We start from the raw sequence: 15160 nt of genomic DNA on the forward strand, positions 1-15160 counted from the left end.
CCTTGTACATTCTCGGAGATTAAATCTCAGGCGTGTAGCTGGCGTTGTCATTTTAATGAGGCTAAAAGTTGGACCTTTTACGTTTGGCCATTAGAGACTGCCTGGCATTCATACAAAAATAAACTGATGTTCGTATGGTATCTGGCAACCATTGGCTCTTCCAATCAATTCCGCGACTCCGGAGAGTTGATCAGACACAGAATATTCTGCATGAAACATCTCCAGTATCTCTTTTGTAAAGACGATATTTGATTCCGAGTTTCCCTTTAGAGCCATCGCATTGTGTTGTGTTTGTGTAGCATTTATAAAGCAATCAAGTCATCCTGATGTTCTCTGCCGCTATGTAGTCAATTCTTTTTTTTTAACGTTATTGTTCATGCCGTTCAATCTCAAGGCGGTACTTATGAATTATGCAAATTCCGTGTTTGTTTTATTTCTTAAGAACACATTGTATAAATCATAGAACACTGAAGGAAGCTCCTGGGTAGGACTAGGAAGTCTCAAACAGTTCCCAACATTCTATTTTACATTGAGTTCCCAAATGTAATCAATTTCCGTTCTCGTTTGTGCCAAAGTCTCATAACGTATACCTTGGTCGTGCCTTTTTTTTTAATTATTATTTTTATTTATTTTTTGCTTTTTTTCAGTAAATATATTTCTGGTGACTTTGCTTTGTAATCAAATTTCCCAATCTTTCACTATTAACAATATGAGGGCTGGAAAAAACGCATATAAACTGAAACCTTGCTATATTTGTAGGTGAGAGAAGGGACATGTGATAAGATTATTAGCTTTTTTATGAAATAAACTTTACACTATTCTACTTGTTTGTTATACAGCAGTTGAATTCACATACTTTATATTCTATGGCGTGACAGTATTTGTAAAAGTAAGTAGGGTCCTTCAAAGCTTTGAATTTAGGATGAAATACAAACCGTCGACCGATTGTGGAATATGGTGGTGCTATATAAAACAACAAATGAAAATAATAGTTATACTAATAATAATAATAATACAAAAATATATATTTTTAAATTTAACATTTTTGAATCAGCAGGAAATAGGCTGCATGGCAAGAAATTTGCCAACGTACTACAAATGCATGTATTTTGGATTTTTTATGAGTAATATTTATTGATAGCTTAACCATTATCCCATCAGGTTATTGCTGGGAACGAGGGTATCTTCAGTACTCTGCTCACCATTCCACCGCACTGGTAATTTTCAGACCCTTATTAAATAAAGACCCTTTTAATGTACACTTGGCTCCATGGGGCAATATGGCCCGCTATACAACCAAGCTGCATTTCGTTCCTACCCATGCCATGTGCAAGGGATTTAAGTGATCAGAGCCTGGTGCCAATCTCCCGAGAGACATTCGGACGGACCTTTCTTACCTATCAAAAATGGATTTTTGATAGGTAAGAAAGAGCATACTCCAAATGAGCTCACCTTGAGACTCAATAAATATTAACTCTTTAATAGCCCATAGTTAAGATTCTCTTTTCACCTGACAAATTAGGAGTTCCAAGTATCATCAGATCTGTGCAGAATATAACGTTGGCACCTCCAGATGGTGTGACCCTGAGAATCTGCCCCTTCACCCTGAGACCCTGAGATTGGGTCAAGAACACTGAGACTCTGGGGCAACCACTGAGAGTTTTACTATCTATGAGTGGTACTTTACACGCGCATGTTCTTGGTTCCAAGGCTTCTGTTGGACTCATTTGTTAGCCCCGTGGCGGCGAATGCTGTATAAAGCGTTCTCGTTTTCTCCCTGCTAATACAGCGCTGTCTGTCGTTTCCGTATTGAGCTGTAACGTTCTTAACCAGGCAAATCGTCTCCGCGAGATTAATATGGAAGAACTGTTAGCACAAGAAATTATTCACTGGAATAGTTTCATTACAATCTTTGTCTTTGTTATTTTTTTGTTTGTGATTTAATTACGCAGACGTTTCGCTCTCTCGCTGGCGCGCTGGAGCAAGCGGAGCTCTCGGCGAGGTTACAAGAAAAAAAAAATGAAGATTAAGTGAATGTACCGGGAGGAATAATTTCATGCAAACTATCATTTAGTAATATGGGCTTGGAAGGAGCGGGTAACTTTATGACACTCAAGGTCTTACACAGGTGTTTATGTAGCAATTTATCATTTTATTTTAAATTACATTGTATTTTCAACAATCGGTTGTCCTCATCAATCTTCTTCATCGACACATTTAGGGATTTAGTACAGGAGGGAAGTTTAATTCCGAGGAGAATACAAAATTGATGATGTCCCTTTAAAACACACAGGAATGTTTTGTTGTATATAATGAATAGCCAATCAGCTAAAGAGTTACCTTTTTGGATGAACCCATATCCAGTAGGAGGGGGGTTCTAGTAGCCAAATATGGGAAACCCTTGGGGATCCTTTACTGGTCAGGGGGCTCCATGTTACTATTGAGATTAATTGCACTATTTATGACACCTATCATATATTAATTTAGTACACTGTTGAACATAGAAGCACTTTGTATTTTTTACTCTTTATTATTGTTATTATTATCATTATTATTATTAGCATTGGGATTTTATGGTTTAGCTCTTATAGTTTGCTGGTAAATTGAATAACGGTGATTATCTCTTGTATGGATTGTTAATTAGGGACCATAACTGTCTTTTTTTACAATCAACTACACTGATTACACTGAACTCGGCAATTCCACCTGCTATATAGCTGCGCTATTGAAGGCGCGAAACGCGTTAACCTTACCGTTTCCCCCCCATCCCGATGTTGTCCTTACACCTCCCTTCATATTAAAAGCACTTTGCTTAAATTATCCCGGGTGCGAGGTCTCTACATACTTTTGCTGATGGCTACGTGCACCAAAAAGACCCTCAACCTTCGTCAATTGGGTCCAAGACTGGGCACTGACCCTGACCTGCATATGCCACTTACATCATCTAGCACTTCATACCAATATATTTTTATTATTATTAATGTAGTTATTATTGTAAATCTCTTAAAAATGCTTAATGCTTTGGAATACTTTTAACTCTTGAGAAATAGATCTCAAGATGTCTAGTGACAAAGCTGGGACTGTGGGACATGTTGTTGGTAAAGTCGGAGGGGCTCGGGGCAATTTTTGCACCGCGGCCCTAGAAGCGGCCATCGTCACCATCATCATCAATTACTTTACAGTATTTCTCCTTCATCGTGAAAATTGGTTAAAAGATGTGAATTGGAAGAGATATTGATCTAGATCTTTGGATATGATCAGCCATGCGGAATGCTACAGAGAGCAGTTCATTCTCAAAGTTCCGTCTAGACAAGCCCTGGATACTAAGAGGAAGGGCTGCATGACTGGGCCTATATTAACTATGAGCTTGCTGGCCAGTCTGGGGTCATCTAGGGGACATCCTATGGGGTCCCACATTCTTGTGGGTGGGGTTTTGTGTGGCTATTTAGGGACCGTTTTCCCGCCACTTCTCAGGAAAACTTTTATCCTGTGAGATAAACCTGAGATTTTCCCGCCCTCCCTCCCTAAAAAACAGAAAAAAAAACAAAAAAAAACAAATTTTTGCCTGTTTATCTGTCTGTTATATGTATGGCAGAATTTCTGAGATAGGTATGCTGAATTTTACAAAATGGTTGTTATACCAACATTCATGTTTCATTTAATTTCTCCACGGGTTCAGTCCCTGGGGGAATTTGAGGGGTAGGGTGTTCCGACCCAACGGTCTCCGTTTGGAATTTGGCGGGATATCCCTACAAAATGTTATTGGTTATTTACATGTTATTGATGCATAACCTATCTCTTGTTTTGAATGTATTTTCTTGCACTTGTCACAGCAATAAAGCGCTGTGGCCTTCATTTTTCCAACGACCTCATGTCTCCTGTGTTATTATTTATTTATGTTTTGCGGTATGTTAATATATAGTGCCCAAGTCATGTGTTTGTATCTTAAAGGTTTCACGAATGAAGGCGGATACTGAAGTCCAGAGAAAGGCTTTTGCACGTCATCCGCCGGGGTTTCTCCTCCATGCTGCCCGCAATTGGCTGCCAGTATTTGCCACGGGTGGGTTAGACTGAGAAGGCGACTCAAACACTAACTCCCTCAACAGATTCAGGTAAATCCAGGAGAGATATATAATTCCATAAATCTCATTCTTGTAATACATTCAGCACCAAGGTCAGCGTTCCAATTCAGCAGAGCAGCCGAAAGGATTATGAAGGGTTAAAGAGTAGAGAACTAGATTCTAGACAGTCTTTTCTGGACAAATATGTCACATAGAACTCTCTTTTATAGAAAGTTGAGGGGAGGTAGTGATATGTACCTACATATTTACCAAAATAATACATTTTATACAGTAAAAACAATAGAGGAGAGATAAAAGGAAGAAATAAAAAGGCGGAATCTGAAAACAGGAAGTTAAGATTGCTGCTCCTAATGCATATACTATATATTTTTTATATATACATATTATATATATATATTATATTTTTAGATACTTTATATGTATATTATATATATATTCTTTTTATATATATATATATATATATATTATATGTTTATATACTGTATATGTATATATATATATATATATATATATTATTTTTTAAAATATTAAAGAATATATATATGTATTATATGAGTTTATTTAACGCACTAAACAATAAAATGTATGATTTGGGGAAAGTGATCCACTTTAAATTGCTCATTGGCTGCCCGCTGATTAACATCGTTAGTTAGATTTTAATTAATTAGTTTCTATGGGACTCAAATCTCAAAGAAAACCCGGTGTTGGCCATTCAAACCCATTATGCTTTCATGTACTTTGTATGTTTCACCGTTAACTGATAATTATTCCCTTAATGCTGTCGTATCACATTGCGGTGTATTTTATTTTCACGCACCTACCATTTTAAGGTTATTTATCCCTTTTTTTAATCCATATTTAATCTTCTGTGATGCCATGCGTGCTGCTGCTTAGCAACATGTTTAAATCCCATGGTTATCACTAAACACTCCTTTATATTACTTTAGAGTTTTCAGGGCATTAGACTATATTGACTATTGAGCTAAATAATAATAGGTATTCATGCATTCCGGTGATCTCAGAGGATGCTCTGTAATGCACTGTGCATAGGCAGTATTTTTATGCTGGGACAGGCTGTCCCGGGAAATTTAGGACTGTTGGCAGGTATGCACAATGTCCAAAAGTATCGACGTCTGTAAACAACCTTCGAGGAAGAAAACTTCACCCAATAGACATCATCAAGAGGCCACTTATTATGATCAGCCATGTTCTAATTTGAAAATGCCTATTTTATTTTAGTTTTCAGGACATTAAACAGAGAAGAATATGGTTGACAGTGAGGGCAGTAAAGCTTGATAATGCACTGCCTATGATGTGAATGATTGGGGGTACAGTGGATGAATGAACTGGTTTGGAATTAAGCAATTGAGTTTATTTTATTTAAAACGTGGTGATACAGAGATTTTTTTTTGATTGCTCATAAAGCCACGATGTGGGAAGAATTGTCACGAGCTTGGAATGGTTTTGCTTCATCTGGATCCATTCATTTAGGGATATAATGGAAAGACCGAACATAATCCATGTTTTTCCAATTGTGTAAGTGTGTAACCACGAAAGGGTTAACACCCCTGCAGAGAAAGTGTCAATTATAAGCTCTTTTCGACCAAGCCATAGGAGAACACTGGCCTTTCTCTGGATTTAGAGCTTAATAACCGTCTGCAAGGAGGTTCGGTTTTCTTGCTTTTATCTGAACATGAAAGCCAGAAGGATCCCTGGTGAGGGAATGAAAGGAAAGCGTTTCTGTCTCAGGCAGGAGCTGAAGCCGACCCCTCGCTGTGCACACGAAAAGCTGGAAAACGCGAGGGGAGAGCGGTGTTTATGCCCAACACGTTGCATACAGGAGATGGGATGTGTATCCAGGATTGTAGCAAAGGTTTCTTATAAGGTCACGCTTGTTGTGCGTATAAAATATATCACAATAAAACTGTATACACGGAAAGTGTGACGGTTGGTTGGGGTGGATGCCGTTATACTGGCTGACGTTGTGGTTCCTTTTAGGGAGAGGCTGGCGGTTTGATGTCTGCCCCGACCATTGCTTAGAAGCATATGTGAATAAATCTTTCTGGCTTTGGCATTTGGCACCTCCCCAATCCCTACCCAAGCTCCACCCACTCCAAACCCAATCCTTACCACATCCCCACCCCAGATCCACCCACTGGAATCCCAACTCCAGCTTCACCCACTGCTCACCCCAATCTGGACCACATCCCAACTCCACATCCACCCACCTGGATCCCCACTCCAGCCCCACCCACTCCCCACCACAATCCCTACCACATCCCCACTCCAGCTCCACGCACTCCTCAGCCGAATCCTGATCACATCCCAACCCCATATCCACCCACCTGGATCCCCACTCCAGCCACACACTCAACATCCCATTTACCCATTTACTGTATATTGAGAGTTAGCCGGACATGGTAGTAACCCTAGTTCCCTGTCGCACAGGTAAGTGACCCTAGCCCCATGAGTTTTTTTCTGATTTAGATGAAAATTGTCCCCACCGACCAAATTCATTTCATCTTTACTCCCAAGGCTATGTTACTGTGTATTAGTTTTTGAGGACCTTACTCTGCAATTTTTGTTCACCTCCAGAAATTTATCGCGGGTACAATTCTGTTTTGTTTTTTTTTTAATATGGGAAACAATTCACCTGCCCATGGAGGACGCCGACAGACTGAAGAAGAGCTGGATCCTAAAGCATTGTGACAGCTCTTACCTGCAACAGGCAATGCTGTGTATATCGGAATAGACTGACTAATGCGCCTCGCTCGAGTGTATCTCCCGTCTTTTGAGTGTCTCAGAAATTTAGGTCAGCCCTAATCCATGCTTAAAATCAAAGAAACAATATGCACCAAAGAGCTTTTACAAAGCCCGCAGCAATCGGTTGCTCATTCTGCATCAGTACTGAAAAGACAAGAAACATTTTTTTTTATGATTCACATTGCCTGTTTATGTGAACAATAGACATTAAACCTGAGCATGTGCAGGGCCATTTTGTAAAATAATTTATTTATCACTATGTATTTTTAAGTAGGTCACAACCATGCTCTACTTATGAAAAATTTCGGAAGCCTTCAGGCACTGTCTTCACAGTAGAATATTTTTGGATCCTTAGGGATCTTTTCTCACTAGGGGTAGCAGGAAATAAGTAGCGCATTTTACACGTGTTATACCACATTTAGCCACACGGGGCACTAGAGACAAATTGCAAATACATATTAAAGGGACAGTAACCTCTTTAATCTTTGCTTACATATGGATCAAGTATTTTTTATAGAACATCAAATGTTCACGTCCGACCAGGTCCGGTTTTGTTGACACAGGAGCAGCAACCGAGACATTATATTCATGGAAGGTGGTACGGTCTGAGCATAAAGTTTGTCTATATATATGATTTTCAGAGAGGAGCCCAATAATATGTGTATCACCGCGGCAAAAAAACAGGCCAAGCAGAATGGATCTGTCAAGTGACACTGAACAGCCAGAAGGCCTCCGAATCAAGTGACCTATTTTCCAATCTCTGTCTGTGTTCCAGATTGCAAAGCAAAGACATATTTACCCTTCTCGTTGGATGTAATACTAGTCTGTGTTACTTTCTTCAGGACAAGCCAATGTATTTAGATATTGTATAGTAACCCTTAACGGGACAGGGTAGTCTCTTACAGCCCTATCAATTACCGCGGTGTCTCTTTAATAATGCTTGGTCATGAAGAATATCACTTTATCATATCGTATATCAGTATACCATATATATATATCAATGATGCTCATTTGGAAGCAAAGGGGTACGTCTCATTGTACAGCGCTACTGAGTATGATGGCGCTATATAAACCAATAAATAATAATAATTTCATCTTGGCAAAGCAAATCAGAGTTCTCATAGTCCAAGTGTCTAAACTTAAATCAACTGAGCACAAGCAAATGAGTCCTTTGAGCCGTACTGGAACTATTTGAAGACATCAATGTGTTTTCCCGTATAAATTAACTGGCACCCCATACCTTTTCATTAGTTATAATGTGTAAATAATTAAAAAATGTATTATTACATTTGTATCACTGTTATGCAGTAAGCTGATTGGATAGATGCAATTAAAGCAGAGACCTTTAAACTTGCCTAAAGTTAACTGTAAAAATGACTTCGTTTGTTTTGCTTTAAAGATGCAGTTCCACTTAGACAAAAACAGAAATACATGGCAAAAATACATATTTTAACCACATATAAAGTTCTTTATTTGACATTTATTATAGTTTGTGTTCCAGGAAGACATTCTGCATGTGTTATTATATTGGTGGTATTATGGGATTCTCCATAGAGACCCTGCTGCACTGGAGAATATACCTTGGGAGAAACAGTAACCCATAACGGAAAATATTGCTTCATATCTTGGTTACACTTACAGATCTTTGTAAACATATCATATTTAGAAAACTGTGCAGTAAAGTTATTAGCATTCTCTGATTTATTTATTTTTAAAATGAAGCACCGTTACATAGTTTAGTAACAGATTTTTATTTATCTCCTAAATACTGTAGCCAGTGCATTAGGAAACTCATTAATATATATATATATATATATATATATATATATATATATATATATATAGTATATGTAAATTGTATATATTTTTATATATTTGTATATATTTATATGTAAATATTTAATATTTATTTTAGTTGGAACATTATTGAGTTTTATTTTGAACTTTGTGAGCAACAGAGAGAAATCAAAAACCTTTTTAATTTTCTTTGACCTGAGACGAGATTGTCCGTGTCTTTTCAGTAATGGTCCCTGTTGGATTCTCTTCGCCGTTGCTTCTGTGCTAGATTCAGCCCGGCACAACCTGACAATCCTCTGAGCCTTTCACTAAATGTGTAATCGTCTGTATCCGTCATAAGCTGCCCCAAGGATGACTTTCAATAATAGCGAGGTGATTGCGAAAAGTCTGCGGCCAAAAGACAAAGCTTTTAATGCAAAAACATCAATATCCGCACAAATCTACAACCACGTCTGACGGTAGCGGTGTCTGTCGTCTTATTAGCTCGGGGTAGTCTGGTCTAAAGGTACCGTGCGTTGTAAATGTTGCTATACAGCAGTGAAGCTCGCTCTGGGTATATAGGTATTAACGCCATCCAGGAATGTTCTCGTTCGGTGTGAATGTTTGTGTTAGTGAATGCTATAAATTCCGAGCATTCAATCAAAGCGCACACTCATGTCTAATGTGATGAGTTCATTTGTTATTTTGACACAAGAGAAGTCCAGGGGTATTTGGGATCAGTCCTCATGTATTTTCCCAGTTTTAGGTTTTCTTCTCATCCCCCACATAACACATCCTGATAAGTGCCTAAAGGTCCAGTCGTCTGTCTGACCTGGCCATTTCGGGACTGTTGGGAGCTATGGCCTCCATATAATCTGCTAAATATAGAAAATAAAACAAAAGATGCTGCAGAGTCTGCATTGGGAAATAGTTATTCAGTCCATGAAGATCTGGATAGTGGTGCCACAGATTGATTTGGTGGGGCCCTCTGGCATTCGGAGAGTTAAATCATATCTGTGTCTGTATTTGACAGTCTATAAGCATTCACAGGAATAGAATGTGCGTGCCCTGCGGATCTGCCTCCCTGCACCGCCATGGATCTGCTCGCTGAACCAGAGGGCACTTGAGTTGCCACTTTCAATTCCTTGAAGCGAAAGCTGAAAACTGTCTGCAAATATCTTTTTTTTTTTAGAGCGATTGCTTAAGGTGCTTCTGCCAAAGAGAGACGTCCCCGGCGCTCCATCAGACCGCACCTCAGCTCCCTGACAACTCTTTGGCTATAATTGTGAAACGCGTGGTTTTCGTCGTCCTGATTCGCTATAATATTAAATATTTATATCTTAAGACAGATTGGATTTTGGGTTTACAAAGCTAACTGGGCAAACGACTACTTAATCAAAGCGGCCATGGGGGTGACACATGCTTCCCGCGTCCCTCCTGACTCCTTAATCAGGTGTGTGTTTGTTACATTGTAGTCTGTGTATGGAATACGATGAGAAATGGGGTAATTGGGGGCATAGAAGCCACTTACATGAGCGCCCACCTGCCATTTCACTCTCTTGCTGTTTTTAAAACACTATTATTTATTTTTTCTCTTTTTTAATGAAAAATTTACATAGGAAAAATAGAAGTAGAAAGAAATCATCTTCAAGTGGCAGAGCCTATAAAAGCCTATAAGTACTCCATTAACAGCAGTGACAGCTGCAAGCCCTGACGAGGTTCTAATGGAGAGACGGGCCTTTTCATATGAGAGTACTGTGCCAAGCGTGGAAAGACAGAAGCTTATCAGCGTCTCTGTTGCCTTGCAATCCTTCTATTAATCCGGCGACTGTTTAAACAGAGATAAACTGAGTAGGCTGCTTCCTCTGTGAAACTTGGAGAAGACTGCGAAATGAGCTGATCGCGTGTGATAAAAATATTTCCGAGCCCGTGGGGATACTCAGAAGGATTTGGTCTTAACCCTGAGCCTAACTTTGTTTTGCATTTGGTGGCAGTGAACATCGTTTGGCTTTGATATTGTAGGTTTCATTTTGTTATTATGTAGCATAGAGGCACAATTTGTTTTGTAATGTACTTTGCTGGAGTTTTTCGCCAACGTGCCCTGGGGTTTCCATAATTATTTTAAGATTAGGACTGTTTGGGGGATTTGTGTTTGTTACAACGTTGCCAGGACCAAAAGTTGGTCTTCAGGTCACACCAATAATGCAAAGATCTAAGATCCACTCCTATGATCAGAGGACCCCGTTCATAATACACGCAATCTCCTTCGTGCATAAGAGTATGTTTATCTCTTGTTGACTTGGATCAACAGCAATTATTAGATGTGGGAAAGGCTGTACTTGATGGACGCATGGCTTTTTCAGCCTATGTAACTATGTATCTAAGTGACCTTCATGCAGAAGAGAAGATAGTCCACCCAGATTCTGGGACCCTTCCCGTGATCAGTGATGTTGGTTCTTTCATTAACACAAGTGGCATAAGCACAAGTGGACGACTAAAGCCTCTTAATCACTAAATAACACGACCCCGGAAAACCTTCAATATACTCGGAGATCTTCATTAATAACTTTTAAAACGTTTACTCTTTGAGAGTTGGTTGAACGAGTAGATGTTCTCCAATTCTGAGTGGATCCTATTCCATACTCAGCATATTCATTTATGGTATACTTGATGGTTTTATTTTGAATCACATAATTATTAATCTATAGTCGGGTTCAGAAGGCATTATTTATTAGTTGGTATCATAGCTCCTGGTGCAGAGCAACCACTCAACCACCGTCTACTGGTTGTCATGGCTGTTTTTGTAGCATTTTAAGAATGTTTATTTAATGTAGGTGCCTATATTTGGAGCATATTTGGACCAGGTTAAATAATTTTGGGTGCAATGATAACAGAGCATGGGTATTAATAAAAATCCATCCCATCTAAACACTTGCTGGTACTATAAAGTGATGAGCTCCCGCTTGGCAGGTTTCTTGAGCAGCCTTTGTTAAGATGAAGAAACATTGTAATTAAAATGATATAGCAACACGATAAACAACAATAACCAAACATTCCGAAAAGGTGCCTAAACCATCAAGGTAAAAAGAACCCACCGGGAGTTAACATTTTGAGGATTCTAGGCTTAGAAGTCATAGCTAAACTTTTCAAAACAAGTGTCAACTTTGGGTTTGCCAAATCCAGTCCTTTGAACGGAATCCAAGTTTCAGTCTTGTCTCAGTGCAGACGTAGAACGTGTCAGAAGGGACATATTCTGTTTTGTTATGTCACATGGGGTAAGAATTGGAAACTATTTTTAGGATTTTAGAGATCATGAGGAGGAAGACTATCAATGATGTTCTCTTCCAGCTCTCCAAATTCTGAACATCAAATACTGTTGGGCTTGGGCTCGTCACTATCAGCAGATACTGTAAATGTTGGCACCAAATATTTTCGGCGTATTTTAATAGAACCTCATTGATTTACCTCTTCTTTGGCCATTAAAAATCAGTATAATGCCAAGAAATGTCTGGCTGCCTTAAAATGTCCAAGGAAGATTGTCAAAGCCGGGACGCGGCATTCTCCTTGGAGGATGAGTAATGAGTTTGTCAGACGTTATATGTTTCTGTACAGAGCTGCAACTCACGCTACTAGAGATTTAGCTTTAAATTTACAACATCTGGCCATTCATCTTGTTCCCGATTCCTTAATCATCAATACGCATTGTGAGCCTTGGCATAGCAATCACTTAGCCGGCATACAGCCTGCGCGAGATGATTCACTCCGCGGCGGCGCTGGAAAGATTCCCACGTGAAAACTATTTTGTTTTTAGTCATCTGGTGTTCCTGCTGAATTCTCGATGCTGCGCATGTTCTTGGTCCAGATTTGTCTGCGATAATGAGGAAATCTAGTGACACAGCACACACACGCCACACTTGAACCCTTTGTGGATTATCCACTCAAATGTTAGCAGCGAACTTCCACTCAGTCCGTCCTATTGCACCCGAAAGTTGATGCATTCAGACAAGTTCAAATCTATTTTAAACTTGAATGAGGTTAATAAATACAGATTTCATGTATTCTTAGAAGAGTCCATTGCATATGTTCTAATTTCTTGTTTTTACCTTTGTCTCCTAGGGGAACCCACGGAAGACATTCCTAATTTGTAGGACTATGCAGACAACTTCAGGATGGTGTCAGCCAAGGAGACAGATATGTACGACGCCATCTTGGAAACTAACGATGGATCCAGCTCTGATCCTGGTTGGTACTTCCCATACCCATTGGGCTTCCAGGTTTCCCTTACCAGCTTCCTCATGCTGGAAATTGTTCTGGGTTTTAGCAGCAACCTGACAGTGCTGGTACTCTACTGCATGCAGTCAAACCTGGTGGATTCGGTCAGCAACATGGTGACGATGAACCTCCATGTTCTGGATATCATTATCTGTGTCATCTGTGTGCCTTTGACCATAGTCATCATTCTTATCCCCATAGAGCAAAACATTGCCCTCGTGTGCTGCTTCCACGAGGCATGCGTGACCTTCAGCAGCATTGCAACAGCCATTAACGTCCTTGTCATAAGCTTAGATCGCTATGACATCTCAGTTAGACCCGCTAACCGGGTGCTTACCCCTAGCAGAATGGTGCTGCTCTTATCCTGTGTCTGGTTCGTCTCTCTCATGGTTTTCTTCATACCGTTCTTTGAGGTAGAGTTTTTTGGGGACCCCGATCACATGGCTACTTGGCAAAACCGGACTTTGCTCTGCGTCAGCGTCAACGAGTATCATACAGAGCTGGGCATGTACTACCATCTGGTAATCCAAATTCCCATCTTCTTTGCAGCAGTGGCAGTTATGCTGGTCACCTACTCCAAAATCCTCCAAGCCCTTAACATTCGGATCGGAAACCATTTTAAGAGAAGCCAGCGCAGGAAAACCAAGAAACGGAAGAAACGGAAATCATCCGACCAAAGCACTCTGGGAGAGACCAAAAGATTGGCTCCTCCCGCAGTAGTACAGAACCCGCCCATGAGGGTCCAAGCGTCCGTCTCAGTCATCATTGCATTGAGACGGGCTGTGAAACGTCACAGAGACCGTCGGGAACGTCAAAAACGTGTCTTCAGGATGTCCCTCATCATCATCACCACATTCTTGCTGTGCTGGGCACCTATCTCCATTGTCAACCTCCTTATCCTCTGCCTGGGTCCCAGCGACCTTCTGGTCAAACTACGCATCTGTTTTATCACCATGGCCTATGGCACAACAATCTTCCACCCTCTCCTGTATGCATTTACCCGTCAGAAGTTCCGAAACGTTCTAAAGAACAAGATGAAGAAGAGGGTTGTATCAGTGCTGCAGGTAGACCCTGCTCCTGGTGGGACTGTTATACACAACTCTTGGATTGAGCCCAAAAAGGCTAGGAAGTCAAAGCTGGAATGCAGTGACGGGACGGACCGGTGCCTCACGGATGCAGTGAAGGAATGACCCCTTCTTTGTCGGAGATGATCTATTATGGGCACACAACATGGTTTAGGGATAACATTGGATGTATTGTGCACAATTTTTTAAATTCTAAATATCCGCAAGCAACGACCATAAGATCAGCAGCGTATATTGTTGGTTATATTGATTACTGATAACAGAGTTCCCGTTAGAATGCACTGCCACGTAAGCGTCATGACCAGGATTGGCACACATCCATTCATCCTGACCTGACTTGGATCTTAAAATCCGGGTGATCGGTGACGATCCTCTATTTACCAAGCAAACGTTGGATTTGTATCATTTTCTATGGCTTGCCTGGTCATCGAGATGAGCAGTTATGGAACCATATAAAAGGAAACTGGAATGTGGAGATCAGAATCTCAATAGATTCTGCTGATAACGGGATGCGTTACTGGCTTTGAAAAACAAGGGGAGATGTGAGGAGCCCAGAAATAAACTGGGAAAATCTAGCAAAACCTGTATTTTTATACAATTCTATGTATTCCATTTTAATTCCAGATTGCAGCCGCACAATACGTGACTGACATTGTAAAAAGAAAAAAAAATAAACTTTTTTAGTAAAAATTATTATTAAATAGAAACGCAAAATACTCACCTTTGCTTCGACCTCTTTAGGGACATTTTAGTACAAAATGTGTTAGGTTGGCGCAGGTTTTCCGAAACTTTTCTTTCTTCCACATTTTTTAAAATAAACCTCCATGTACAAGCTTCCATTTTATTGGATACAAAAGTAATTAGTTACGACTGTAGTTATGTGCTCCTCTGCAATATGTAGGATTTCTATGTTTTAAGAAAGACATCATCATTCCAATATGGAAAAAAAAAGGGTGATTAATTGCTATATTTTGTCATAGATTTTTAGGTTGATAGGCTGAAGCACAAGTAAAAAAAAATTTTAAAACATTTGGCAATAAAAACGTGTCACGGTGACATCATCGGTGAAAAGTAAGACAATGCGTCTCCGTAGAAGACATGATCCGTTTTCTATTATCTCTCCCACTGAGTCTAATCAGACGTTTTAAAGAAAAGATATATTGCTTCCTGTTTGCTGTTTGA

General features: G+C 39.8%; 1 protein-coding gene across 1 annotated transcript; it reads left to right on the plus strand.

Annotated features, from left to right (window-relative positions):
* The first annotated feature begins 12814 nt into the window (after positions 1 to 12814).
* Positions 12815 to 14083, plus strand: LOC149272807 (G protein-coupled receptor 22-like). The gene has a single exon (XM_089506707.1). The coding sequence runs from the start codon at positions 12815 to 12817 to the stop codon at positions 14081 to 14083; it is 1269 nt and encodes a 422-aa protein (XP_089362833.1).
* The last annotated feature ends 1077 nt before the right edge of the window (positions 14084 to 15160 follow it).

Source organism: Sceloporus occidentalis, unplaced genomic scaffold (assembly GCF_023333645.1).
Source record: "Sceloporus occidentalis isolate IW3139 unplaced genomic scaffold, rSceOcc1.0.p SCAF_416, whole genome shotgun sequence".
Lineage (NCBI taxonomy): Eukaryota > Metazoa > Chordata > Lepidosauria > Squamata > Phrynosomatidae > Sceloporus > Sceloporus occidentalis.